The sequence below is a fragment of the Delphinus delphis genome, chromosome 2, assembly GCF_949987515.2.
Source record: "Delphinus delphis chromosome 2, mDelDel1.2, whole genome shotgun sequence".
NCBI lineage: Eukaryota > Metazoa > Chordata > Mammalia > Artiodactyla > Delphinidae > Delphinus > Delphinus delphis.
This window is the reverse complement of record NC_082684.1, coordinates 132,209,954-132,237,774: the sequence shown is the minus strand read 5'-3', so window position 1 is coordinate 132,237,774 and position 27,821 is coordinate 132,209,954. Positions and strand designations below refer to the sequence as shown.

The 27,821-nt window shown below is 44.9% G+C and overlaps 1 protein-coding gene across 1 annotated transcript in view; it reads left to right on the top strand.

Annotated features, from left to right (window-relative positions):
* THSD4 (thrombospondin type 1 domain containing 4) overlaps positions 1-27,821 on the top strand; it is a 566,477-nt gene that overhangs the window by 16,072 nt on the left and 522,584 nt on the right. Inside the window, exons 2-3 of the mRNA XM_060005674.1 lie at positions 11,223-11,330; positions 23,649-23,718. Coding sequence (XP_059861657.1) covers positions 11,302-11,330; positions 23,649-23,718 — 99 coding nt within the window. The 5' untranslated portion in view covers positions 11,223-11,301. The remainder of the gene's footprint in view (positions 1-11,222; positions 11,331-23,648; positions 23,719-27,821) is intronic.

The window sequence follows — 27,821 nt, the reverse complement described above, 5'->3', positions numbered from 1 at the left end:
GCAGGCTCAGCGGCCATGGCTCACGGGCCCAGCCGGTCCGCGGCATGTGGGATCTTCCCGGACTGGGGCACGAACCCGCGTCCCCTGCATCGGCAGGCGGACTCTCAACCACTGCGCCACCAGGGAAGCCCGAGACGTTGGGTTTTTGAGACCTCTGCATGAGATAATAATCAAAGAGGTCAGAGTGTAAGAGTGCTTACCCAGTGTACAGAGCTCATTAGCGGGGGATGGGTTGTGGTTGATATTTTTCTAGTCCTGGTTTGGGTCACAGGGGGAGCAGACAGAGGAGACCGGCAGGGAACAGACGCAAATGGCTGCTGACGATTGGGTTCAAGAAAAAGGGTACGGTAACGGTTTTATTCTTGCTAAACCCAATTGTCTTTTACTGTCCCCCTTGACCTTTGGGTGACCTTTGACTCCAGCGACTTGCCTCTCTTGGTTTCCTTGAAAATATTTCCTAATTCACAATCTGGCTGTCTGTTTTTCATTATCATAATCTTTTAATCATGGCACCCGATTTCAGCTTTACCTAATACCAGCCCATCACAGAGTTGTGTCAGGGAAATAAGACTAATTTGCTGGGGTTTTGCTTCCCTCTGTAAGGATATATGAGCCTTTCAGCCTACACCGCACAGCAGTGATTGTTACAAATCATTGACTAGATTTCTATCGCTTAAAAAAATAATGACATAACTCAAATGTCAATGCAGAAGCCCCAAGAGCCGAGCAGGAAAAGGCAAATCCTTCTCTCTGATGTTCAGAAGCGCCAAGGGCAGAGTATGTGGCCGGCTGATTTATGGTGGCCGAGGCACACGGAGCCGGGATGTGTTCTGGATGGGTAAGTGCATGGGCGCACTGAGATGATATGCTGGACTCAAGGCCAAAGCTGCTGTGGAGTGAACGGGGCAGAGCACAACCTCATATACAGCAGCTCCCCTGGCTCGGCCCAGGCTGCAGCCTGCATTGTGCAGTCGGTAAACGTGAACTCAAGCAGCTCTCCAGGAAATGTGTATGTGATGCAGTGTGTCAGGGGACCTGAGAGGCAGCTTAATGGAGTGCTGACACAAGCCAGGACTCGACAGCAGGGCTTGGGTTCCATCATGCTGCTGCCCTTTACTAGGGGCATATTGCTTCTGATGACCTCGGACACAGTGCTTCACTGCTCGCAGCCTGTTTCCTTCTGTGTAAAATGGATATGTCAGTAGCACCTACCTCGTAAAGTAATGTTTGAAGAGTGTTCAGCGCAGTCTGTCAGGTATTATACACTCAATAAAAATTAAAAGTCTGTAGTCTGATGTGGACATGGTGGGAGGAAGAGGAGGGTGGGACGAATTGGGAGATTAGGATTGACATATATACACTACCATGTGTAAAATAGATAGCTAGTGGGAACCTGCTATAAAGCACAGGGAGCTTACCTCGGTGCTCTGTGATGACCTAGATGGGTGGGATGGGAGGGTGGGGTGGGAGGGAGGTCCAAGAGGGAGGGGATATATGTATACATATAGCTGATTCACTTCACTGTACAGCAGAAACTAACACAACATTGTAAAGCAATTATACTGCAATAAAAAAAAAATCTCTAGTCTGAGCTTTGCCTCTAATTAGCTGCGATACTTTGCACCAGTCAGCTTATTTCATTGAGCAATCAGTTTATTCATCTGTGAATCATGATTACAAAATAATGGATTTGGAGAGTTGGGTTGGAAACTCCCAGTTTTTGTGTGCTTTGTGATTCTGTGATGAGATGTCAATCAGACAAGTCACAAAGGAAATGATAGATTTAAAGACAAAATAAAAACTTATTTGCGTAAAAGTTATAAGCAAAATTAAAAGACAAAAATCAAACTGAAAGAACTTGACAAAATAAGGGTCAGTGTCCTTAATATAGAAACAGCTTCTTAAAAATCAACAGAAAACATTATGAACTGTACTGAAAAACTGGCAAAAGAGATAAGAAATGCACAGAAGAGATAGTACACATGACTAATAAAAATGAAAAACGATTCCAACTTTACTAGTAATTGAAGCAATACAGTTAAAATGATTTACCTTTTTTTTTTTTTTTTGGCCTATTGTGACCAACACACTGAATGCCCACCCTGTACGAAACAAAGTTATTACTCAAAGGTTTCTTGCGAGTATGGACAGACCACATTTTCCACGCGCTCTTGCAGTTAGGTATGGCCATATGACTAATAGAATATGAGTGGCAGTGATTTGTTAACGGCTTCTCAAAGCTGTTAGCTCAATCCCCCATGCTTTCTCTTTTCCCTTGTTTGTTCACGGGCTGGAAAGTAGAAAAAAAAAACAGCTGAGGATTCCGAGGCTGTAGACAATGGTGGAGCCATTGTCCACCATTTCATCTGAGCCGACCCAGATGAAAAGAGACTGGGTCCCTGGATGCCTGCGTGCCTGTGTGGAGCAGTGCGCCCCTTCCAAGCCACATCAGACAATGAATTGAGCAAAAACTTTTTGTTGTGTTAAGGCTTTGAAACTCTAGGATGGTTTGTTGCAGCTCTTAGCCCACCCTAACTAATTATGGATCAAATTTAAAAAGATTATAATGCTAACCTTATTGGCAAGTATGTTTATTTCATCCGCTACAGTGGGATTTTAGGTGGGTATGCTCTTTTTGAAAACAGCCCATATGTAAGAAGGACCTTAAATAATGATACCTTTTGGCTTAGTGATTCTGGTTTTAGGAATCTACCATAAGGATCTAAGCAGAGAAACAGATAAAGAATTTCCTATAAAGATACTCATCACAAATTCCAACAATAAGGGAACTACTTAGATATGTTATCCAGCTTCCATGGGGTGAACTATTATACAGTGATTAAATGAGATGTTTATGATTTAAAGTCAAAAATAGAATGCAAAACTGTGATTTTGTATATGTAGAATAGACAGATAATATAGCTAAGCATTAAGCATAGAAAAAAGACCAGAAGGAAGAACACCAAAAGCATTCAGAGTGGTTAACCTGGAATGTGAGGCTATGAGTAATTATAGCTCTCCTCTTTACGTTTTCCTGTAGTTTTCAATTTTTCCTCAATAAACATGTGCCATTGTATAGACAGTTTTTTTCTAAAAGACTATGCTGTTAGCTATGTTCCACCCAGCCTTGAAGTCTCACCTAGATCTATCTTGTGGATGAATTTAATGCTTGCTGTCTGTGAGTTTGTCTTTTAGTGTTAGTGCACGTGGCGTACCCACTTCCCCGACATGTGTGTGTGTGTACGTGTGTGTGGTGCATACACAGATGTACACAGGTGTTTGCCAGAGTGCCAAGAGGCCATTTGCAGATGGCAGGACCTTACATCATAAGGAGGGGAAGGTGGACCAGGAGGGGAGCTCAGCCTGAGCCAAAGCTGCCATTAGTCTTACGGCCACCTGCCTTTGACCAAAGTTCATCATCACCTTGGAGAAGGCCTGGGTAGCACATCAGAAAATCTGTGTCTCCTGTGCAGAGCTCGGGCTGTGGAAGTCTGATCGTGTTTCCTTTGATGAGTACAATCCAGGGATTACAAATCACTCTGAGGATGCTGGGGAGAGGTTGAGTCTGAGTGGGGAAGAAGGCTGGAGTCTGTCTCTAGGTATCTTCGATTCCTAGGTAGGGTGGCCTGCATCACATCACAGCTGTTTATTCGTGTGTCCAAGTAGGGCAGAGAAGGTCACTGATGGTGTTAATTTCAGAAACAATTAGCAGTCGCTACAAAACAGGAAAGTCTCTATTCAGATTGTGGGCTGGGCATCAGGACGTTGGAAATGTAGTATGGTCATGCTTGAAGAGAATGTCCTCCGAGTGAGATTGAATGTTAAGGTCTCTATCATCACAGAACACCTGTTGGGCCCCCAGCTGCTGTTCTAGGCACCAGGAATATAAAAAATAAGTCTTTGAGAAGTTTTTACTCTTCTGCAGTGTCCTGTTTTGGGGAGGAAAGGAAAGCACAAACCATGATGATACACTGTGGCAGTTGCTAGGTTGGAGTTCTGCATATGAGACTTACACAGAAGTAAAGAAATTTAACCAGGTTTATCAAGTGCTGTAAATCAAGTGACTAAGGAATATTTGGAGAAGAGACAGCGCTCTTACTCCAAATGCATTTCTTCCTTCCATCTGCAGTATCATGTCATCCGAAATTGAAAAAGCAACTCTCTACAGAAGCAGGAACAAATGGCTCATTTATTGAAAATATCTTGCCTGCCTAATATTTCTACCCTTGACTGTTTTCCTTAGTTACCTGGGAAGCGTTTTTTAGGACTGAGAACAAATATACACCACATCAATGTTGATGACCATGAAAATGATGTAGTTTGCATTGAAATCCTTGACTAATCTGTGCTGATTACCTAGTTTCTCCAGGGAAGAAAGGAGAAGTAAGGTGTTTCCTTTAATGAGTTAGCAAAACCCACTGTAATGTATTTGCTTAATAGTATCTGGGGAGTTTTAAGATCTTCTTAACATTTTTACCTAATTCAGATTCTCTGGGTTTTCAGGATGCTCTGGGCAAGCCAGCCAGTTTGCAGAATGGAGGTTCAGTGGAAAGAAATGAGTTCTGTGGCTGGGTTTGAATGTGATGGGGAAAAAGGATGGGCTTTGCAAGGGGTAGGAGAAAAGACCAAATACTGAGAGCAGAGGGAGTGTCAGGAGAACACACCTCTGGCCTCAGGTCAGGAGGGGGAGACTGGAAAGGTGAGGGGGGTGGTGCTGGGGCTCCAAGGTCAGCTTTCCTGAATACCCTGCTGCCTGAGGCAGGATTTCCTGAAAGGGCTGTGGCGAGTGATGATGGCCAGCAGAGGGCTGGGGAGGGTCGGACCCTCCGGCCCACGGCAGCACACATCTGCCGTGGGCCGGTGCCTTCATTCTTTCTCCAGGGCAGTCTGTAGCCATTCACTGAACACCAGCAATAGAAACTAGAGAGAAATCAGACATGGGCCCGCTTCCTAGGAAGTAAAAGTCTATTGGAGACACGTGCTGTTCATCCTCCATTCATTTATCAAACTTTTATTGCAGGGCCACTCTGTACCAGGCAAAGATGAGTAAAGATGACAAGATGAATAAACTCATCCCTGGCCTTGAGAAGCTCCCCAGCCAGTGAGGGACAAGCGTAAACAGAACATAAGAGCGAGCGTGCCTGGTATCTGTTAAAAGAGATGATAATCCCTTCTCTTTTAAGCTTCTAGACCCTGTCCTGTACCTCCCATTGTTGTCTGGCAAATTTACCCACCGTATTGTTAATGGTGACTCTTTTGAGAAAGGATATTTCTTTCTCAAAAGAATAACGTAAGTGCTAATAACAAAAGTCCACTGTGCTATTTACTTCCTTGGACTGTTGGCATTCCTTTTGCCTGTACCAGCCATTGGGCACTCAGTCTAGGGTAATGTACCATTGTGAAAGAAATCTTCATTTATGTATTTTTGTATTTATTTGTCTGCCTCAGTAAGAGCGTAAGCTTCTCAACGGCAGGGATTCCCCCCCCCGCCCCCGTCATATGTAGTATCTGGCGCGAAGCTTCCTAACTCAATAGGTGTTGAAAGCTCATTAGCTGGTAACCTGATTGCCCCACATACAAATGTTCGAGGACTTCAGGATCACTGGTCCCAGCCCTGCAGGAGACATGGAACCACTCTGATGTGTTGCGACTTGAGGAACCCATTCAACGTATCCATTGAGACCTAGAGTGTTCCTTTATCTCTAAACGAGTACTCGAGATGGCACCTGGGAAAGGATGTAGACCAGCAGCAGACACAGGCTCTGTTTTGATCCTTTAAGCCAGCCCTGTTCGTACGTGGGTAGCAGGCAGTATCAAATGATGGTTAAGTGCATAAACTCTGGGCTCAGGCTGCCTGGGTTTGCATTGTGACTTTCCTACCTACTAGCTGGGTGACTTTGGAAACGTTATTTAACTTCTCTGTACCGCCATTTCTCAATGGTATCTCCTTCATGGGGTTGTTGTGAGGATAAAATGAGTTAATATAAAGCACTTAGGAAACCATCTGACACATGGTAAACACTCAGTAGATGTTTGCTCGAGTCCCCAGCTACATTATTATTATTCTTATCTGAAATGATAGGTTATTAAATTGCTCATCTCGGCTCACTTTGCTGTAGGTGATGTTCATGGCACAGTCAAGTCATGTCCTGAAATGTTTCATCTCCCAGCAAAGAGGTGAGGTACACCCAGTCCCCTTGGGGTAGCATCCATCCATCCATTCATTCATCTGTTGAGTGTCTAGCTATGATTCTCTACCAGGTGGGAGGTAGTGAGTCTAATAAAGTGAAAAGAGGGGAAGCCCTGTGGTTGGTGGTCTGTATTCAAGTCCAAGCCCTACCCTCCACCGATCGTGTGGCCTAAGTTTTGCTATGGGAATTAAATAACATGCTTATATCGCATATCAGGTGTGTAGTGTAGTAAAAGTTGATTCCTGACTTTCTTGACTTTTCTTCCACTTTCCTGTTAATGGAAGACAAAGGTAGGTTGGACGTACTGATGTTGGGGGCCGACATCCTGGTACTTTGGTCCACAGACAACTGGACCGATCAGGTGGGGGCTCTGCACACAGTGGGCTGGGGTTCTGAGAGACGATATTTCCGGGGGAGAAGCCTGTGCGTGACGGCGAGGAAGGCAGGAGGGGGATCTGGGGTCTGCAGTTGGGATGTGGCCACGAGGTGGTCTTTCTGAACCCAGACCTGAGAGGCTGATCAGACCCTTCTCTTTAGGGTGCACTGAAATCAGGGGGTGCCTTCCAGGGGTTCTGGTCAGACCAAGAGGAGAAGGGGCAGGAAGGATACTCAGGGGTGGCCTGTGGGAAAGGGGCAGCACAACAGAGCCAATGTCCAGGGCACAGTGGCCCCTTCTGGGGTCAGGGAAGCCAGCTCCTGCCCTGGGTTACATCTGTTGTGGCCCCTCTTTCCGGCCCCTCCATCCCAAGCCTTCGTGCCTCCTGTCATATCCTTCCTGTTCCCCAGGTGTGTGGGGACTGTGACTTTGGGCTGAACCAAATCAGGTGACTTGTCCAGCCTTCCTGCAGGGTCTTTGTGGAAAGGAGAGCCGGCGGGGCCTCCATCGGCCAGGGAACATATGTTTTAACAGAAACTAGATCATTCGATTTTTTTGTTCACTGTCAAGAAAGGTTATAAATCAACAGGAGCAAACCCCCAAAGGTGACTCGCTCCACAGATAGCATGTTTACTCAATCCCCGGCGCTGTTGCCAAATGGATTTTCGGGAAACCTCACTTTCATCAGGTCCCTCCCTGCTCCAGAACCTACAAGGGCTCTTTCTTCCCCATCTCGTCAAAATTCTCCTGGCGCTTGCCAGGGCTTGGATAACGTGTCTTCGCCACATCTTCACAGTTTTACTCCTTCCTCACAGTGAGAATCCTGCAGTGCCTTCTGATCCTCCAGAGCCAGGGCTTTTAAACTTTTCTGACCGGTAGCCACAGTGAGACATACTCACTTAGCCTTACTGTGTGTGATAAATGCTGGTATTTTCCTTTTTGTTCTTTTCTATTTCATTAAAAAAAGTGCAGGTCATGACTCATGCAGTTGATTTCATGACAGACTAATGAGTTGTGACCCACAGGTTGAAAAGCAGAGCTGATTTAGCACATAGTAATCATGTTAGCACGTCCAAGCTCGTACTGTTCACTGCAGGACAGGCCAATCAATCGAGAGCCGAGCTGTTGGGGCAAGGAATAGCGACTTTATTCAGAAAGCCAGCAGACGAGAAGATGGTGGACTCGTGTCCCAAAGAACCATCTTACCCAGGTTTGGACGCTAGTTCCTTTTATAGAACAAAGAAAGGGAGGTGAGGAGGTAAAGGTGATAAGTTGTTAGCGATATTTCCTGGTTCCGGCCAGACTCCAGAGGGGTTGTGTTAATTTCTTTCTTCCTGCAGCCATTCACAGGTAGGCCTGGTCAGGAAGTTTCCTGTGAGCTAAACAAAGGTATTTTAACTTAACACTCAGGCATGGGACGCAGGGTTCCTGGAGAATGGGCCATTATGTATACTTTAAGCTCTAGGCAACATCCCTTGAGTGATTAATTTGTAGAAAAAGCAATAGAATACAAAAGTTAAAGAAACAGATCCAACATGGAGTCAGATTTGTTCTTCCCTCTTACAATCATAGAGACCCAAGTGAATATCAGGAAGTAGCAGAGCTGCTACCAGCTCTTCCAGGACACGCTCATCAACGATTTCATAAGATAAAAGTGACCAGTCTAATCTGACAAGAAGTTGGTCAAAAAAACATTCAGGAGTAATGGCCTCCACAGATTTTTTTTGATTGCACACCCCATCAGTAAAGAATGTTTGCGCATACAACGCTAATCTATGTTTGGTTATTTTTTTAACCTATCAATGTATGATGTGACCACATAAAACATACACTCAAAATATAAATTGTAAAAGGGTGACATAAAGATGAAAGGAACCATATTTTAAAGTGACATGCTAATTGTGATGGCTTCATGCTATCATCAGCAAATATCTGAAGGCAAAATACACAGAACCAGGTTCATGGTTATCAGCAGCGGTTGTAAATCTATTTTCAAACTGTTCTGATAATTTAACATGTTTTTCTGGTTGACTTCTTGTCAGATTTGGAAACCACTGCTTTATAGCACACCGTCTTCCCTCAACGTTGCCCTTCCTTTCCTGACAAAACTAAAAAAGCTCAGTTAGCACCTCCTTTTGCTACCTCAGTCCACCAGAAATCTGGAGGGGGTGGGGGGAGTCCCCTTTGAGACGTCTTTCCCTTGCCCCCCTCACCCATTCATTTTCCACATTCTGGGGATTTCACTTCTCAGTAGGGGGTCAGCTCTTCCTGGGGTTTCCTTTGATTGCTACATTCCACCAGGCTACTTCCTTCCTTCTTCCTCCCAGTTCCTCACGTGCCTTTACATGTGCGATTCCCTCTCCCTGGGATGCCCCCCTCCCTCTTCACCTGCCTGACTCCCGCTCACCCCTCAAGGCCCAGCATAAAGGTCTTCCTCAGAGAGACCTTCTCTGACTACTGCCCAGTATACTTTCTGAGGCACCTTGCACTTTCTTCTTGGCTTCCCTGGGTCTTATCACAATTTATTTTTATACTTATTTATGTTTCAGTTTCTTTAACATGTGTAGCCCTCTAGCATCTAGATTGTAGATTGTAATTTCCTTGAAGGCAGGGACCATGCCTGGTGTGTGTGTGTGTGTGTGTGTGTGTGTGTGTGTGTGTGTTTCTGTGTGTGTATCTAGCACCTAGGTCCTGTAGTTTCAATAAGTATCTGATATGCACAACAACCCTATGAGGTAGTTATAGACAGTATCCCCATTTTACAGATGAGGAAATTGAAAGCCAAAAGGGTTAATTGCCTAAGGTCACCTGCTTAATAAATGGAGGTACTGGTCTTAGATCCAGGTCTTTCAGATTACAATGTGTACACTCTTACCAAACACTTTGGATTGTTCTTTTGTAACCCACATAGGCTAAGGGCTGGTTTTCAGTCCCATCTTCCTTGCTGATACCTGACCAGCCCTCTCTAGTGATTCTCCTTCTCTTGAATTAGCTTGATTTATGCTCAGGGTCTCTGTATAGCACTATTTACCCTGCGTTGTTCTGGATAACACCAACCTTTTCCCACACAATTCCATGTCCCTAAATCTTATCCATGTAAGCTAGGTTGTAAAGCAAGACTCTGCATTGCCTCATCTCTTGAATTCCATAGCACCTTGGAGAGGACCTGAGCACCCCACATGAGTAAATAATTACTGATTAGTTGATCATTATCAGGAGCTTGGCAAAGATCTCATCTGACTCCCAAGTTAAATCCCGTCTTTGTGCATATCCGCTTCGCGGCCAAGAGCAAGAAGACCGTGCCTCGGATTCAGAGGAGTTTTAACTGTTCCAATTTGCACTTGTTGGCCTTCTTCCTGGTGGATCTCAGTGTAACTTTTGGCTGAGACCCAAGAATTTAAGGGTCTTCAATACCATGAGTAATTTCATGAGTTGCTGATGGCTAATTAGGGGCGATTACATTCAAGAGGCTTGATTTTCTTACTAACCCCCAGAAAGGGCTGGTGGTAACTTTAAAAATCTTATTTCCCCCTACAAATGGACTTTTCTGATTCTCCTGACCGTCTTTTCGTAAGTCCTTGTAATTTATCCCCCATCTCCCGTTTCTAGTGAGAAGGAAATTTGCAGTCCTGAGAAGAATTTGGAAACCAATGATTTTGGAAAACTCTGGGGTTCAAGCCAGGGATTGAACCCAGGCCACCGCAGTGAAAGCGCCTAGCTCTAACCACGGACCACCAGGGAATTGTGCAGAGCTACTTTTAATTGAGCGTCCTCTGTTCCAGGCACTGGGCTAAGCGTATGACATGTGTCCATTCATTTAATCTTCATAATCTGCCACAGTTCTTTAGGCCATATTTTTTGAACAGTTTTATTGAGATGTAATTCACATACCATACACTTCTCCAATTTAATGTGTACAATTAAACTTTCTTTAGTGTATTCACAGGACTGTGCAATCATCTAAAATCACAATCTAATTTTAGAACATTTTTGTCACCCCAGGAGGACAAACCTCAGACCCTCGAATTAGCCCCTCCCCACCCTCCAGACCTTGGTAACCACTAATGTATTTTTTGTCTCTATAGATTTGCCTATTCTGGACATTTCCTGTAAATGGAATCATATAATAAGTGGCCTTTTGCATCTGGCTTCTTTCACTTGTGTAATGTTTTCATGGTTCGTCTGTCTTGTAGCATGTATCCAGACATCATTTCTTTTTATGGTTAGGCTGTATTTTTACCCCTACTGTACAGTTGGAGAAACCAAGACACAGAGGTGAAATGACTTTCCTGTGGTCAAGTAGCCTTCAATGTGGATGAAGCAAGATTTCCAACGCACATTTGCCTAATGCCAACTCTGCTCTTAGCTTAGAATCTGAGGTAGTCATACTGATGGGAGTTTATTAAACATCTTCTATGGTTCAGTCACTGTGCTGAGTGTCCTGTAAATTTGTTACCTCATGTTCATACATAATCTGCTTTCATTTGGGCAATCTGGTAACCATAATTGGGCATAACTGGGCAATGGTATTTTTGTCCTAATGTCTTCCATTTGCTCACTTCCGGTTTAATTGGCCAACTTAAGCTGCAGAATCTTAGGCTCTAGAATCTTCCTAAGCAAACGATGCTAAAAATAGCATTGTTTTTCTTCTGTAGGAGTTGAGTGCCACCCCCATCTGCAGAAAATTGGCAACATCTCTGAGGAGCCCTTGCTTTTCCTGGGATACCCAGCATCATGGTTTCCTGTTTCCTGGAGTCTCTCAGGTAAGTGGAGAACCTTTTAAAAAGAGAACAGGGAAATAAGAAATTTGATATTTGAATTTTACTATATATTTCTTATAATAACTAGCCTTGAGGGCCTGCATCTCACAGATATTTTTTATATGCTGTGTACATATATGTAGTAAATTTGTTATTCACAAAGGCTGCTGAGGCCTGGGGAACTGTGTGCTACGGTGAGAGGTATTTTGGACTGAGATTCAAGTGACTTAGGTTCGATGTTGTGCTCTGCTATTTTTGCTGGGAAACATCTAGGACTCAGTTTTTGTTTTTTGTTTTTAAATAAAGATGTCACTGGATTGGTGGGTATTTATCATGGTTGTACAATAGAATCACCTGAAAAACTTTAGAAAATATTGTCCTCTGGCTGTATCCCCACAGACTGTGACTTAATTGATCGAGTGTATTTAGAAGGTGACCTCTCTGGTCCCTTCTGTTCAAAACATCTATGACACACCTGTATGTTTTATTTGATACAGATATCAACCATGCAAAGTAAGTAGAACAAGTAGTATCGTCTCTGTATGCAAATTAGAAAACCAGTGCTTAATTCCTGGTGCTCACTTCCTTCAGGGCAGAGTCAGGGAAAGGGCTTGGTGCTCTAGCATCGAGGCTGTTTTCAAACTTTCCTTAAGATGGTAGACCCCTTTAAAACTTCTTCAGTCAAAATCCTATGTAAAAATCTCAACATACAAATAGCCAACGGCAGCATTTTATTAAGAGAAATTTATTTTAGATGTTTGAGTTTGTAATATTTACACATCATGAGATTAATGAGTCTGTTTGGATAAACATCAAAATTTGAAATCCGATTTATGGATGATGGCTTGTACATCAGTCTCAGCATCTAGTTTATTTTGCGACTGGTTTTAGCTGCATAGTATTAACAAAATCTTGATCCATGCAGGTAAGTAATGGCAATTGGTAACAGTTCTTCAATGCAGCTCATTTTGCAATCTCAGGATACTCTTTAAAGAAATTGATTCAGAATCTAGAAAGGGAAAAGAAGAACTTTTTGTTTCAAAGTTGAGTTGCTTAGGGAGGGTGAGAGGGAGGGAGACACACGAGGGAAGAGATTTGGGAACATATGTATATGTATAACTGATTCACTTTGTTATAAAGCAGAAACTAACACACCATTGTAAAGCAATTATACCCCAATGAAGATGTTAAAAAAAAAAAATAATCAGCCCAAGTTCTTCATTCAAAAAAAAAAACAAAATTGAGTCGCTAAGGATATCTTGTAGTTTTTTTTTCCCCCCTTAACTATATGTTAGTCCCAAATGCTCAGAACTTACACTGGAAAGTAAAACGGTCTGTAATATGTTATTATGACAGTGCCACATGTGATGGCCCAACCAGGGCTAGAGCATTTGCCAGGCAGATGCTCTTAGACCCATGCCTGGCATTTCACTGAGTGTGGTGTGTGTGTGTGAGCTTAGTCTGTAAAGGCCTGTATAGTTTTACATGAATTGACATGTGCAGGCCTGCAGTCCAAAGACCCATGCAGAGCTATAAGCTTCTTCATCAATGACATAAACAAGTGTGTCAAAAAGAGTCAGAGAAGGCAGGAAAAGCTCCATCCTGAGGCTTCTGCAGAATCCAGCCATGAACAGAGCAGCCCAAGTCTCTTCAGGGTTAGTCTTTGCTATCTAATCTAAATTAGCATGGGTGCATTTTTTTTTAGCCATAGTTTAAAACATAATTTAAAAGATATTTCAAGACATAAAATATGTATCCAGTTTGTGGAAGCTGCAACATACTGCTGCAAAACCACAGGGGAATGAGAAATGCAGTTGGACCACTGGGTCACTTTAGGACCACAGCATATTTGAACACCAGGACCCAATGGGAGACACAGAAGTGGAGGTCACAGTCATATATTGAATTGGATTGAAAAGAGCAGCAGATAAAGCCTAAGTTTCCCCATGTGGTAAGCAAGTGTAAATCTAGCTGCCATCAGAAAGGCCCCTACAAGTACTGAAGACCCTCAAAATTGTGGCCACCCAGGCTGTACAAGAAGGGCTTCATTTGAGAGAAGTCCCTTTTGCAAAGTTTTTTTTTTTTTCTTAATGCTTGGAATTTTAATTGATGCCCCTGCAGTTAATCTCTGTAATGATCTGTGATACGGAGGCCATCTCCCTTCAAGGGAGGCTTGGTGGGCTCACCTCCAAGCTGTGCATTATTTCAGAGAAATTGCCCACAGATTAGAAATTAGCAGGGTGGGAGCTGTTGAAAGCTAGATGTGGCCTTGCTACCCTCCGGGCAGAACTCTGGAAGTCTTGACAGGCCTCCAGGATGATGGTCCTGCTGAAGGGATTGTTTGAACAGAGCTACTCAGCAGGACGTTTCTCCAACAGTCCTGCTGTAAGGACTGGGGAAAGAAAATGTGAGTTATGAGGACGGGAGAGTCTTTGGGAGAGCTCAGCTGAAGATTTCCATCAGGTCTCTTTTTTCATAAGCCAGGTACTCATAAACCATTCTGCATTCTGTTTCTAGGGCCACGTAAATATATTTTAACCCGACAAAAACAAACAAACAAACAAAAACGAGAGTATCTTTTGTTTAAATGCCTTTCAAAATGTTCTGGGGTAAAGAGCTATGGTTACTTTAAAGGTGAGAGGTCTTTGATAAAATCGGTAGATGAGAAGCACACAGAGAAACACAAATATTAAGGGCTTTTTAATACTTATCAGGGCAACCAAATACATAAAGATTCATAGGAAAAGCTGGAGGATTTCTCTACCTATAGAGAAAACACCAGAGAAAAATTGGGAGTTAGTTGCCAAGAAAATCCCTGAGAGGAAAAAGCACTTAAGGGGATTCACAGTTCTGATATGCAGAGATTTCGTTTAAAAATCCCTCCCCAGTTCTTGCCAAGCCACAGGGAAACAGAAAGCCAGCCTCCCCGTCATTGAAAGAGATGGAGAAGCCCTGAGTATTAACATAGCAAGAGTGTCTCTGCCCTGCTCAGAATCTGTAGTAATCAAAAGAACCACGGTTAAACCCAGTAGCAGAAGAGACACTAAGATTTTAACTCTAGATGGAGCTGGTTAGCGAGTTGCCATTGAACCTTGGACAAGACTTGGATGCCGTGCAAAACTCAGGGCAGGCGAAATCCGTTTGGACCAAAGGATTGGTCAAGGCTAGATTAAGGTTTGTCACCTGTTACGAGTTAGAGAGGAAAAGGCACTAAGTAATACAGAAGTGTATATATTTCTTAAAGACTTGCTCCAAATTATTCACCTTTTTTTGGGTAGGCACAGTTACATCTGTGTGTGTTTTTTCAGTGCTTGAGTGGAAGGAAACTCAGTTTTCTCCCTAGAAGCAGTGTAACAAGTAAAGATGGCCACCTACCATGGCCAGCCAACAAAGTCTCTTTAGAGCCAGTCTGCTTGGTCAGGGGCTCTTTCTTAACCTCATGGAGTACTTTTGTATAGTTGATACAAGTTATCTTTGAGATGAAAACACAGAGGAAAACAAAACTATTGAAAATGCCAAACAAGTGGTTAAAGTTGATTGCGGGGGGGGGGGTGATTCTTATTTTGAATAGTAGTTTTTGAAGAAATGCAGATGTAATTAGAGGGATTGTGGGGTTAGATGGTGATTTTTATGGCTCTTATGAAGGAGAGTTCTGGATCATTTTACAGGTTGATGGCCCTAGGTCAAGTGTCTGGTTTTAGTCTTCTGAAAAGTAAGGCTTTTCTTTTCCTTGATACACACAGTAATATTACTGTAATGCCTGTCAGCTACTTCGCTGAGAAATACAACCAGAAGGGATTGAGGAAATGAGAAAGAGAAAGGCGGCTGTTCTTGGGGAACTGAAAAAGATCCTGAATACAAACAACAAGAAGGAAGGGGGTTCAGAAAGTTTACTTGTAAGTGTGAGAAAGAGAATGCCCAAAGTAGTGATAGCTGAGGAATGAAAACTGAGACTCCCCTCGGAGTAGAGAAATATGTGATAATTGGGAAGGGTCATGGGATCAATTAGAGTACCTATGCCAGTGATCAAGAAATGAGGTGGGGCTTCTCTGGTGGCGCAGTGGTTGAGAGTCCGCCTGCCGATGCAGGGGACACGGGTTTGTGCCCCAGTCCTGGAAGATCCCACATGCTGCGGAGCGGCTGGGCCCGTGAGCCATGGCCACTGAGCCTGTGCGTCTGGAGCCTGTGCTCTGCAGTGGGAGAGGCCACAGCAGTGAGAGGCCCGCATACCGCAAAAAAAAAAAGAAATGGGGTGAAGGAGGAGGAGAAATATGGGCAGGAAGAAAACAGGAAAGAGGAGGGTCAGGAGTGGGAGTGGGAGGGGCAGGAGTGGGAGGGGCAGGAGGGGGAGGGGAGGGGAGGGGAGGAGGGGGAAGAGAAGAGGCCAGGCTGGTATCCTAAGTATTGAACTTTAGGTGTCAATAAGGCAGGGCTGAGTTGGTGTAGCCCGCATCTAAACCACTATCCAGGTGATGCTTAATAAATATTTGTTGAATATTGAATGAATAAGTTAATAATTATCCTTCGTGTGAGAGAAAAAATGGAGAAGATTCTTCTTTCCTGATTAGGATCTTCAGTTAACTATAAAAGTAGGTTAAAGCAGAAGATCATACAAATGATACAGACACACACCTTTAACAGTTTATTTTTAACTTAAAACACATGTACGTTCACTCACCAAGTTTTTGATATGGGGGCCAAGGACTTTTCTTTGAGCGTGAACCCCTGATTGTCTTTCTTGCACAAACCACACCCGTAAGCATTATCTGAGGTTTCCATCTGGGTTTCTTTAAAGTGAAATGGGAATCTAAAGACATTTGCAAAGCAATCTGAGTATAGAATGATTCTGGATTTTTATTATTTTTGCCCCTAATCATTTACAGTTGTCTCATCCACACCTAATTTGCCAGTTTTTTTTTTGTTTTTTTTGGCAACTTGCCTTTATTGAGTCTTTCCAAAGCATTCAGCTTCGTTTGTGTAGAAACAATTACCAACTACTCTTTCTTTTTGCATTCTGCTTCATGGACCTGTGTACTATTTGAATATTTTATGTAATTACAAAGCCCTGGCATCGTCAATTTTGGGACCATGGTTAAACTCCATATAAACACAACTCATCTGGTAGATGCAGAAGAGTACAAGTGTACCAAGGAAGAACCTGCTGGAATCTTTCGTGGGAAGCCCGGTAGGAGCCATCTGAATGGTAGGCATAGAGGCTAGCAGGAAATAAAACAGATTTTTGGAGGACTGCCCTGGCAAACCCACCCCTATAAAATGATGGCAGGCTTTCAGACAGTATTGATTTTTCTTTGTGCCTGGCACAGTCCTACACCTGGCTCTCATCCTCATCACTCAGAACTTGACTGTGGGATTTGCTAGAACCTTCTGTACCAAAAAGGGTTCAATGGAGTCAAGGTGTGATCATTGAGCTGCCAACTACCTGTTCCTTGTATACTCGAGTGAATTTATATGACTCAGGTTAACATTGACACCCCTCTCACCCCGGGATCAGAATCAATGTCTCCAACTTGTAGAAACCCACCTTTTAGCATTGTCTTTTTCCTTCCCCAAGTTCTGTTTTTCCAACAGAGAATTCTGGGATGTACTTAGAAAACACTTTCCTGATGAAAGTGTCGGTCACAGCAGCACTTTGTATTTCTTGGTGACTGGCATTTCCTCTCTCTCATTTTTCTTTCTCCCCTCACTTCATTCTCTCCTTCCATTCTTTTATTCACTTGCTACTGATTAGCCCTGAGTTTGGACCAAGACGGCGCTGGTCATTCTGCTTGCTGCTAAGATGTATCAGAACTGTTTCCTCAGAAGCCTACCATGGAGCAGGGGAATTTACCAAAGGGTCTTGTGTCTTAAAAAGCTGTGCTGTGGGGCTTCCCTGATGGCGCAGTGGTTGAGAATCTGCCTGCCAATGCAGGGGACACGGCTTCGAGCCTTGGTCTGGGAAGATCCCACATGCTGCGGAGCAACTAAGCCCATGTGCCACAACGACTGAACCTGTGCGTCTGGAGCCTGTGCCCCGCAACAAGAGAGGCTGCGATAGTGAGAGGCCCGCACACCGTGATGAAGAGTGGCCCCCACTCGCTGCAACTAGAGAAAGTCCTCGCATGGAAATGAAGACCCAACACAGCCAAAAATAAATAAAAATAAAAAATAAAAAAAAAAAAAGCTGTGCTGTGACAGAACACCTCACTTTTCCAGAGACCCCAGTCCAGAAAACGCAAATGGATGTGATAATTGAGAGCCTGGAAATAAGCAATAAAAACCAATATGCAATTAGAATAGGTGTCCGTAAGTCCATGCTCTAAAATGGAAACATTTACTCCCCGAAAGCCAGGCAGGCCTTTTCCCTGAGCCGGTTTGATCTTGGCCTCGCTGCAGCTTGGTTGTCTAACGGTTTCCGAGGCCAAGGTGGACCCGAAGGAAGCCGAGTTAAGAGGCGCGGGCTCATCTGTGGGAAGGTAAGCGAAGCCTGCCTGAGGGAGGGAGGAGCCGGCCAAGGGCCAACTGGATTCAGAAAGCCTCAGGCTTCCACGGTGCTCTCAGGCTGCTGTGCTCCAAGGCCGCCACCTTATGCTGCACAAATTGATTAATACTCACTCTGGTGACCCTGAGCCATCCAAACAAGGTTGCTTAAGCGCGGCATACTCTGTATGAGAAAGCAGGGCAAAGAAACAGAATGTAATTTTTTTTTTTTTTACTGTACGCGGGCCTCTCACTGTTGTGGCCTCTCCCGTTGCGGAGTACAGGCTCCGGATGCGCAGGCTCAGCGGCCATGGCTCACGGGCCCAGCCGTTCCGCGGCATGTGGGATCTTCCCGGACCGGGGCACGAACCCGCGTCCCCTGCATTGGCAGGCGGACTCTCAACCACTGCGCCACCAGGGAAGCCCTATAATTTTTTTTTAAGTTTGGGATTTCAATGGTAAGCTTCAATTATTTTAAAATTTAGACTGTTGTCTAGTGAGAGTGGATGCATGAAGTTTTACTGTATCCACTTATTTTCTGATTATTTTTTTGCAAGCAACGACAGAAAGTAAAACAGACAGAAAGTAAAACAGACGTGTGAAGCCACAGCCTTATACAGACTATACGTGTGAAGCCACAGCCTTATACAGGAAGAAAAGTGATGTAATAAAATGGCAAATGCTTGGTTTCAAGGTGTGTTGTGTCCTAGGCGGCCCCAGAGCACAGTGGTTAAGGGTCCAGGCCAAGAATCTGACTTTTGGCATTGAAATCAGGCTTTGCCACTCATTAGGTGTGTGTGCCCTTCAATAAATGACTCTTAGCCTTTCTGAGCCTCAAATTCCTCACCTGAAAAATGGGTATAATCAAAGTGTCTGATAGGATGGTTTTGACAATTAAATGAAATAATACTTGTAAGCGTTGAGATCAGTGGTAACCACGTAGTCTTCTGGCTAATGTCATTTGTAACCCATCTCCTTCTCTTGCTGCCTTTACCCTTTAACTGCTGTCAGAGGAAGGCAGAGGGTTGAGCTGAACACAGTAAAATGCACGCTTAGCAAAAATGTTTGATCCGCAGAGTGCAGGTGGAGATTTTTCACTTCGATGCTAAGATTTTGGCTCTCTTTTGTGAAGGTCAGTATAATTTTATTCGTGATCAGGTTGCTCCCAAAATATCTCTTGGGTTGTATTAACTGAAAAGGAAAAAAGTAAGGTTTTTATTTTTATTTTTTTTGCTCTTTTGCTTGTTTTGTGACTTAATATGCTCAAGTGGCATTGAATTCATTGAGATAATCCGAGGTACACAGAGGCTGTGACATGATCCACCCTCACTGGAGTCAAGGATGATTGGGGGAGGGGGGTGGGAAGGGGTTGGCCCAGGCGAATACACAAGGGCAGAGTCCCAGTTCCGTGATGTCAATCTTGTACCAAATTTCAGCGGGCATTATTTTCTACAGGAAATGAAATGTTAGAGTGTTTCAAATCTAGAACAGGGCTGGGTAAACGGCATAACTTTTGTTGTTGTTGTTGTTCTGATTGGTGTGAAACGTTGGGCTGCTTCTCCTGCAAGGTGAATCGGAAAGTCTCGCTAGAAATGTGGCTTCCGCCACCGCTTGGAGGGGAGAGAGTGATTTGTTTGCCAAAGGCCCTGGTAGCCTTCAATCTGTCAAAACGTTGCAAGCTGGGAGCAGTTTGCCAAAGCAAACTATCAAAGTGGAATAACACACGAGTCGCACACACACAGACACGCACATGCTCTCCCATTCCCCAAACATTAATTTCGAATTGGGTCAGGAGGAGCAAGAGTTTGGGCCAGATTGTCAGTGTTTTAAAGAGCTGTGGGCACAGCTATGGACTAGCAATTAGACAGGTACGTGCGAGCAGGCTGAGGTGTCCTAAAACGGAGTCTACAGAGTAGGGGTGGGAACCTTACAGCCCTTGGCTGAGTTTCATCTGGCCCTGGGGTTATATATTGCTCTGGCTGGTGTGATTGCAGCCCAAAGAATAATTTCCCCTCTGGGGGAATTTATTCTATTCCATTCAGAGCAGAGCCCATTTACTAACTAACTTTTTTTTACTAACTATTCCAGCAAGAATTTTATTGGGTATCCCTATGCATTTTAGCCTCACTGGGGCCCAGCTTGATGAAGAGAAGAAGCATCTGAACATCTGAACATAACTTGCGTAGCATTTTTGCAACAAAAGCACCAACAAACATTCTGCTGCCAGACCTTGTGTAAATCCTATGGGGATGAATTTTTGGAAAGTCATGTAGAGACTCAAAAGCACACTGATTCTTATAAATCCCTCATAAAAGAGCTTTGCAAAGCTCCCAAAGTTACTTTGGACATTTTGAAATCCATTAATCCACTCTCTTTCCACTTATCTTGAAATTTCACAGGTCATAAGAGGATGAAGCCTCATTCATTAAATCAATGCTCTTCCTATATAGCAGATACTTTCTGAGGTGCTGGGAGATAAAGGAGTAACAAAACAGACTCCCTGATCTCATGGACCTTATATCCTAGTGGGCAGAGGAAGAAATTTAAGTGAATAAAGACATCCTATGTGAAATGGAAAGTGCTATGGAGAAAGAGAAGTAGGCTGGGCTGGGAGAGGAAGTCCTGTTTTATGTAGGGTCAGGGAAGCCTTATGGAGAAGAGACACCTTTGGGCGGACACCTGAATGTGGGGAGGGAAGGAGCTGTAACCATATCTGGGAGTAGAGTTGACCAGGCAACCCTGGAATGCAGTCCCTCCAAGACAACAGGAAACGTAGAATTTTCCCTTCTCCCATCTTTCACTCCCTCTCCCACTCCAAGTCCCCCGACTGTTATGGAAGTGCAGCCTGGGATGAGTGGTTATGCAAAACGACTCCTGATTGCATTACACATATGTGGCTTAGGTGTGTGCCAAGAACTTTGAGGGGCTGAGATGTAACGCATTTCTGGAGCTGCTGTTTGTTTTCTTAACAAAACCACACCAATCTGGTTTTCTTTTTAAATGAGTAAACAGTGCCAGAATGTGTTACAAATGATTCAGATTTGTAGGCACGGCTTCATAAGGTGCTTTCCTGCGCATGAACTCATTTGAGGTAGGCAGGGCGGGTTCTATTATTCCCATGTTACAGATGAAGAAACTGAGGTGTAGAGGTGCTTTGCCCAAGGTCATGTAACCAAGGAGCATAAGGTTGTATCCAGTAAGGATACAACTAGAAAAATAACTGTTGTTTTCCCATCACTGTGTTCACACCCACTCCTTTTGATACCCCTGCCCCGTGCCTGGAAGACAGCTTAGGCAGTTTTCTGGTCCATTGCAGGCTTAATGAGCAGTCTCTCTTTCAAGTATCAAAAGGCCCCAAAAGATGTGTGTATGTGAGGGAGGGGGTAGCTTTAATGGTTGAGTGCCCATCCTTCTAGAAGTTTTAGTTTTCCTTCAGTAGCTTTAGTTTTTGTTTTCCTTGAGTACCTTTTGGGTGAATCTAAGGCATCAGTAACTTCACCATCCAGGCGTGCACCCTTAGCCCCCTGTGTGCCGAGCAGCACAGATCCGTGTGCCTGTGCTTTGGACAGTACAGGGAGAGAACATTTCCATTGTTGTAGAAAGTTCTCTTGGACAGCACTGGCCTAGAGCCTCAGCAAGTTTTAAATCATTCTTTGATTCTTTTCACCACTAATTTTATATTTTTCTGAATAGATTCCTTACTTGGAAGGATTTCATGTACAGATATGCTACATTAAAAGAAAGTCTAGTCAGATATAAAATCTTCAGTCTCTCATCCAATTTAAAGCTTCTTTCTTCCCCCCATCCTGGGCCTGGTCTGGCCTCAGACCCCTGTAGTGGGAAGAGAGGGCTTGGCTGTTTCTTCACACTCCTAGTTCCCCTCTGTGCCCCGCTCCCTCTGGTCCTCATTAGTTCCTCCAGGACAGAGCAGGGGAGGGGACAGATAGCTGGGCAAAGAGGATCTCAATAGCATCGGTGCCCGCTGTCATCTGGTGTTGCTGTCCTGGCTTGGCTGGTGTTATGTTGTGGATTCTCCTCTCAGGGCCCTTTGGTTGGTCCTTTGGAGAACCTCCCCCTCACTGGGATCTCCTGTTGCTCATGCCCTGGTTCAGGCTGTGCGAGAACTGGCTGCCTCTTTATCCCGCCTCCCCCAGCTCCTGGGCCCCATGGGTACGCACCACACATCACCTGTCTTTTGGTGAGCGATCTGCATTGATGAGGTCCTTGCCAGAGGACCTGAGTCCTGCTTTCCATGGGAGAACCCCAGCTTTCCTTGCCCCTTTAAGCTCCAGGTATGTAGGCTGCTCCCACCCCAGCCCTCTCGCACTGCTCCGCCCTCCTAGACACTCCAGCCAGGTTTTGGCCTTTAAATACGTTTCAGGGGAAAATCAAGCACCGCTCCTTATACCCCAAACCCAGGGGGTCCAGATCAAGCTCTCGAATGGTAGCCCTCCTTGTTTGGCTGGGAAGAGTTCCAACTTTTCCTCCCCTAAGGGGAGTGGAGGGGCTGTGCTCAGCATTCCTGCATCCCTAGCAAACTTCTCCCATTCACCAGCCCACACCCCGCTCCTTGCTCAGCCTGAAGGTTTAGGGTGAGGGGCTGCGGGATAGGATGGGTGGGGGCAGAGGGAGGCACCTCTGTTTCTGGTCCTGAGTACACGGTGCAGCCCTTCTCTTTGGAACGTGTGTGTATGTCATCCCATTGGTTCTTAGCTCTGGGACTTCAGTGCAACTCTAAGACGGCAACAAAAAGGATGCATGGAACACCTTGGTACATATCCCTTCCCCCTGCTTCTTGTCCCACCACACGGTCTTTAACCAGTCCGGCCACATCCATTCTGTGTGTTCTGCTAGGACCGGTCTCATTTTCAGGCACAGTGAGGGTTAGGGTGGAATTTAGGGTTCTCAGAGATGGTGGGAGCTTTTCTAGCTCCACAGGCCTTACCCCCCAGATTCAGACAGGTATTCCTCATGCCCGCCTCTACACAGTGAGTTTTCCTTTGGACAAGGGCATGTTTCACATCTCTCAGTTATGTTAGAGGCCTCAAAAAGGTTGAGAAGCACTGGGTTACCTAACCGCCCTCAGGGTTAAACCCTTAAAAGAAGGATTCAAGGGCTTCCCTGCTGGCGCAGTGGTTGAGACAGATGGGAATGGCGGAGTTGGGATTCTGGCCTCGATGTGTTTGAATCCAAAGCTTCACGCTCTCCCAGCATACCCTGCTGTCTCGGGGCCAGCTGGTTCCTATTTCTACACCTTCTCTTTATTTGATGACAAGCCTTAATCAGGGCTGGTGACAGTGGGGCTTAACACAGCTAATCCCACCCATGGAGAACATATCTGACACTAAAAGCCCAAGGACGGGCAGAGGAATGGTTCCGAGGAAAGCCTGGAATGAGGGAGAGGAACTTACCTGGGAGAAGCTGCCCCCCCTTCTGGCCTGACCTTACCATCTCCACGAGGACCAAGCATGCACGAGCACTTACTCTGTGCCGGGGCACGGTGTGTTATCTGATACAGGCCTCCCCAGACCTCCAGCCAGCTTCTGTGGTATCCCCATCTTACAAGGGAGGAGACTGAGGCTCAAAGAGGTTAAATGTCCTGACTTGGAAACCTTGCCGGTAAGCGGTAAAGTGGGGTTTGATCCCAGGTCTGCCTCGTGCCACAGCCCCGCCCGCAGCTGTCTCCTCTCCTGCGGGGCCCTTTGCATCTTCACTGGGTCACATCCAGGGCCTGGGTTGCACTGTGCTCTCCCTTCCAGTGACGAGATGGAGATGCGCCTTCTGCTGGACACTGCTGCCTGGAACATACTCACAGCCCTGCCTGTTGCTGTTTTTCTTTCTCAGTGTCCTGGGTTCCCTCCTGCTGCTTGGATTCCAGCTCGTCTGCCCACAGCCCTCCACTGAACACAGAAAGGTAAGCCACGGCCGTTCAGAGGCTTTCCTTCTCTGCCCGAGGGCCTGGGGTTGGACCAGTCATCACCGCCTTGAGCTTTGTTCTATTTGGAGTTGAGTCACCGCTGATTCTCAGAGGAAGCACCATTCGTAGGATGTTCACCAGTCTTCCTATCCTTCCGAAGTTCTTGATCTTCAAAATGAAGCTGGTGCCCAAAGTCAGTCTCTGATCCGAAAGCAGTGCTGGCTTTGTAGCCCGTGTCCATTAGAGTGGGGCGGTTAAGGAGAGATGAGCGAGCAGACTCTACCTCCCCTAGGGGTGGAGGAGCTTCGGCGGAGCCTTTACCCCCGCTAGGGGCACCTCAGGGGGATGTGTGTGGATGGTTAGAGACAGAGCTGCAGCTAAAGCTGAGGCTGTAGCCATGTAAGAGCGCCCCTTGGAGGGAGCCATCCATGATCTTCGGTTAGAAGGACACAGCAGCCAGCGGCCAGGCAGGGGGCGGGGAGCAGGGAAATAAGGACCCGGCCCTCTTTTACCTCCTCCCCTCCATCTCCTGCTGGTGACTCCCTAAACCTGAATCCAACCAAAGGACAGAAGACAGAAAACTCCCTTAATGCAGTGCCCAAAGGCCAGCCTCCTGGGCAACAGGGCTGGGTGGAGAAGGGTGGACAGAGCATCTGGAGGGACAAACGGACAGTAGCAGGCATGCTTCCCTTCAGGCTCTGTGTGTTTCATAGTAAAGGAATTATTCACTGCTGCCTAAACAAGCCCAATGCCGTCCTGCAACAGAGCACTTGTGTGATTAATATTTCCTGAGAAACAGATGCATGATATGACTTTGGGAGGGTCCCTAAAATCCCTTTCTCCTACCTAGGGACTCCTTATGTCTACAGGTAATGAAATGCAGATACTTCTGAGAGGACTGATAGGTCAGTCATTTGTATCTAACTGTGACTGAGTTGGTTGGAACCTTTCCTAGAGGGGCTTTTCGTAGGAGAAGTCCAGGAGAGAAGGGGGGCAAGAAAAGAGTAGGTGTACAGGTTTGCCTAGATATGCACCTTCTTGGGAGAAGTTCTTGATGTTCTTGTCTGATTAGTCTGATTTATCTTAGGTCTGTGGATTATGTTCTGACTTTGTCTTTCTGGGCCAGACGTGAACCTGTATTGTGTCGTGTCCCCCATTAGGGTGTCAGCTCCATGAAGGTGGAATCTTACCTGTCTTGTTCACTCCCCAATTTCCACCTCCTGGAATACAGCCTGGCCTGTTGTAGGTGCTCAATAAAATACTTGCTGAAAGACTGACTGAATGAATGGAAAACCTGGCCAAGATCTAAGCATCATTTTGTTGGAGTCACTTGGCAATTTACACCCCTTTTACTGTACTGCATCATCCCCATTCATGATTTCAAGAGTCAGAGAGAACAACTATGATAGATTGAATGTTTGTGTCCTCCCTGCCCCCCAGGTTGGTGTGTTGAAACCTAAACCCCTATATGATGGTATTCGGAGGTGGGACCTTTGGGAGGTGATTAGGTGATGGAGTGGGGTCCTCATGAATGGGATTAGTGCCCTTGTTAGCGTTATGGGAGAGCTTGCTGCCCCACCATGCGAGGATGCAAGGAGAAGTCTGCACCCCGGAGGTCGGCACTGTGCTGGCACTCTGACCTCGGACATCTAGACTTCAGAACTGTGAGAAATCAATTTCTGTTCTGTATAAGCCACTCAGTCTATGATATTCTGTTTTAGCAGCTCAAACGGACTAAGACAAAAATCGGCACTGAGAAGTGGTGGTGCTGCTATAACAAATACCTAAAACGTGGAAGGGACATTGGAATTGGGTAATGGGTAGAGGCTGGAGGAGTTTTGAAGTGCATGTTAGAAAAAGCCTATGTTGCCATGAATGGACTTTTAAAGGCGATTCGGGTGAGAGCTGAGAAAGAAAAGAGGGGAGCTCAATCTTCCCAGAGAATACCTAAGCAATCCCGAATAAAATATTGGTAGAAATATAGAGGTTAAAGGCCATTCTGATGGGGTCTCAGATGGAAATGAGGAACACGTTATTGGAAACTGGAGGAAAGGCTGTGCTTGTTATAAAGTGGCAGAGAACTTGGCTTGTTCCTGTTCTGGTGTTTTGTGGCAGGTAGAACTTGCAAGTGATGAAATTAGATATTTAGCCAAAGAAATCTAAGCAAAGTGTTGAAGGAGTGACCTGGTTTCTCTTGACTGCTCATAGTAAAAAGTGAGAAGAGAAAAATGACTTAAAGATGGAACTGTTAACTGGAAAGGAAGCAGAACACAGAACTTAAAGATTTTGGAAAATCTTCAGCAGATCCGTATTGAAAAGATTGAGAAAGCCTGTCCAGGGAAGGATACTACGGGTGTGGTTGAGAGACTGTTTGATAAGGCAATTAGTCAGTTATCTTGACAGACGCCAGGAGCTATTTATTGTCCAGGACAGTGGAAGAATGCAAAGGGGGCTGCAGTGCCTTCCAGATCTGGCTCATCTCTGCATCACCTTGCTTGGCGGTTTCCACTCCCCACACTCACTCTGAGCTCCTCAGCTGCGCCAGGAGCTGCTCCAGTGGCCCGGGGAAGGGTGTGGGCTGTGCCCAGCAGAGCCTTGGGGGCATGACTGCCTCCACCCAGATTTCAAAGGACAAGGCTTGAGCCCAGGTCCCAGGACCCCAACCTTGGAGAACCACAGTGGGGGCAGGGCAGCCTGGAACTTTGGGGCCCCAACCCGTGCAGGTAGGACCATGGGCCCAGTGGGCCTGGAAGGCAGAGCATCGAGCCAAAGAGGATTATTCTTAAGCCTTTATGGAATTTCCCCGGGTGGGATTTGGACTTTCTTCTTTCCTCGTTCTCCCGTTTGGAATGGGAGTGTCTCTCCTGTGCCTGTCTTACCATTGTATTTTGGAAGCACATAACATGTTTGATGTCACATATTCACAGCTGGAGAGCAATCTGCTTCAGGAAGAATCATACCTTGAGTCTCACCTATATCTGATTTAGGTGACATTTAGATGAGACTCTGGGCCTAGAGTTTAATAATGATGCTGGAACCCGTTAAGACTTTCTGGGTTATGGGGATGGAATGAATGTATTTTGCTTGCAAGAAGGGTGTGAATTATGGGGGCCCAGGGATGGAATGCTATAGACCAAATGTGTCCCCGCAAATTCATTTGTTGAAACTTAATCCCCAGTGTGATGATATTTGGAGGTGGAGCCTTTGGGAGGTGATTAGGTCAGGAGGGGATAAATGCCCTTATAAAAAAGGTCCCAGAGGGATCTCTAACCTCCTCTGCTATGTGAGGACACAGGGAGAACATTGCTGTCAATGAACCAGGAAACAGGTTCTCCTCAGACACCAAATCCACAGACCCCTTAATCTTGGACATCCCAGACTCCAAAATTGTGAAAAATAAATTTAAGTTTTCCATAAACCACACAGTCTGTAGTATTTTTGTTATAGCAGCTGGATCAGACTAAGACAGCTGTCTATTTTCATTATTATGTTGTATTATTTATTAGTGTTCAGGGTTAATCAGGGTTGTTAATCCTAATAGTTGAATCAATCTACCAGTGTTCTTTTTAGTTTTTGCTGTTATTCAAATAGACCATCATACCTGAAAATGTTTCATAAATGGTCAATTTACTTTGCTGTTTCTCTTAATTTTTCAAGTTAGCCTGAATGATATAAATGTAGCCTGAACAAAAGGTTCACAAAAAGTTATTGCCTCCATATTTCTTTCTTTTTCTTTTTTTTAATGATGTTTATTCTTTTTACCAAGCTGCACCATAATGTGCTTGGTAAGCCTCCATATTTCTTAAAGAAAGTATTTGTTCTGAGAAATTTTTAAAAATGATTTATGAATGACTTTAGAATGTTGAATCTAAAAATTGAGCAAAAAGTTTCACATCTTGGTGTATGGTTCCTCCTTGTCCAAATATTAAAAACTTTGCAGTAGAAAGTTAAATTAAATAAATTATTTTTTCAAAATAATGTATAGATTCCTTTACTTGGAAAACATGCATTTTAGGACAGTTCTTCAATATAATTATGTACATTTTAGCTGCCAGGATCATTGTCATTGTCATTCACCCCAGAGAGGAAAAGACTCAGTG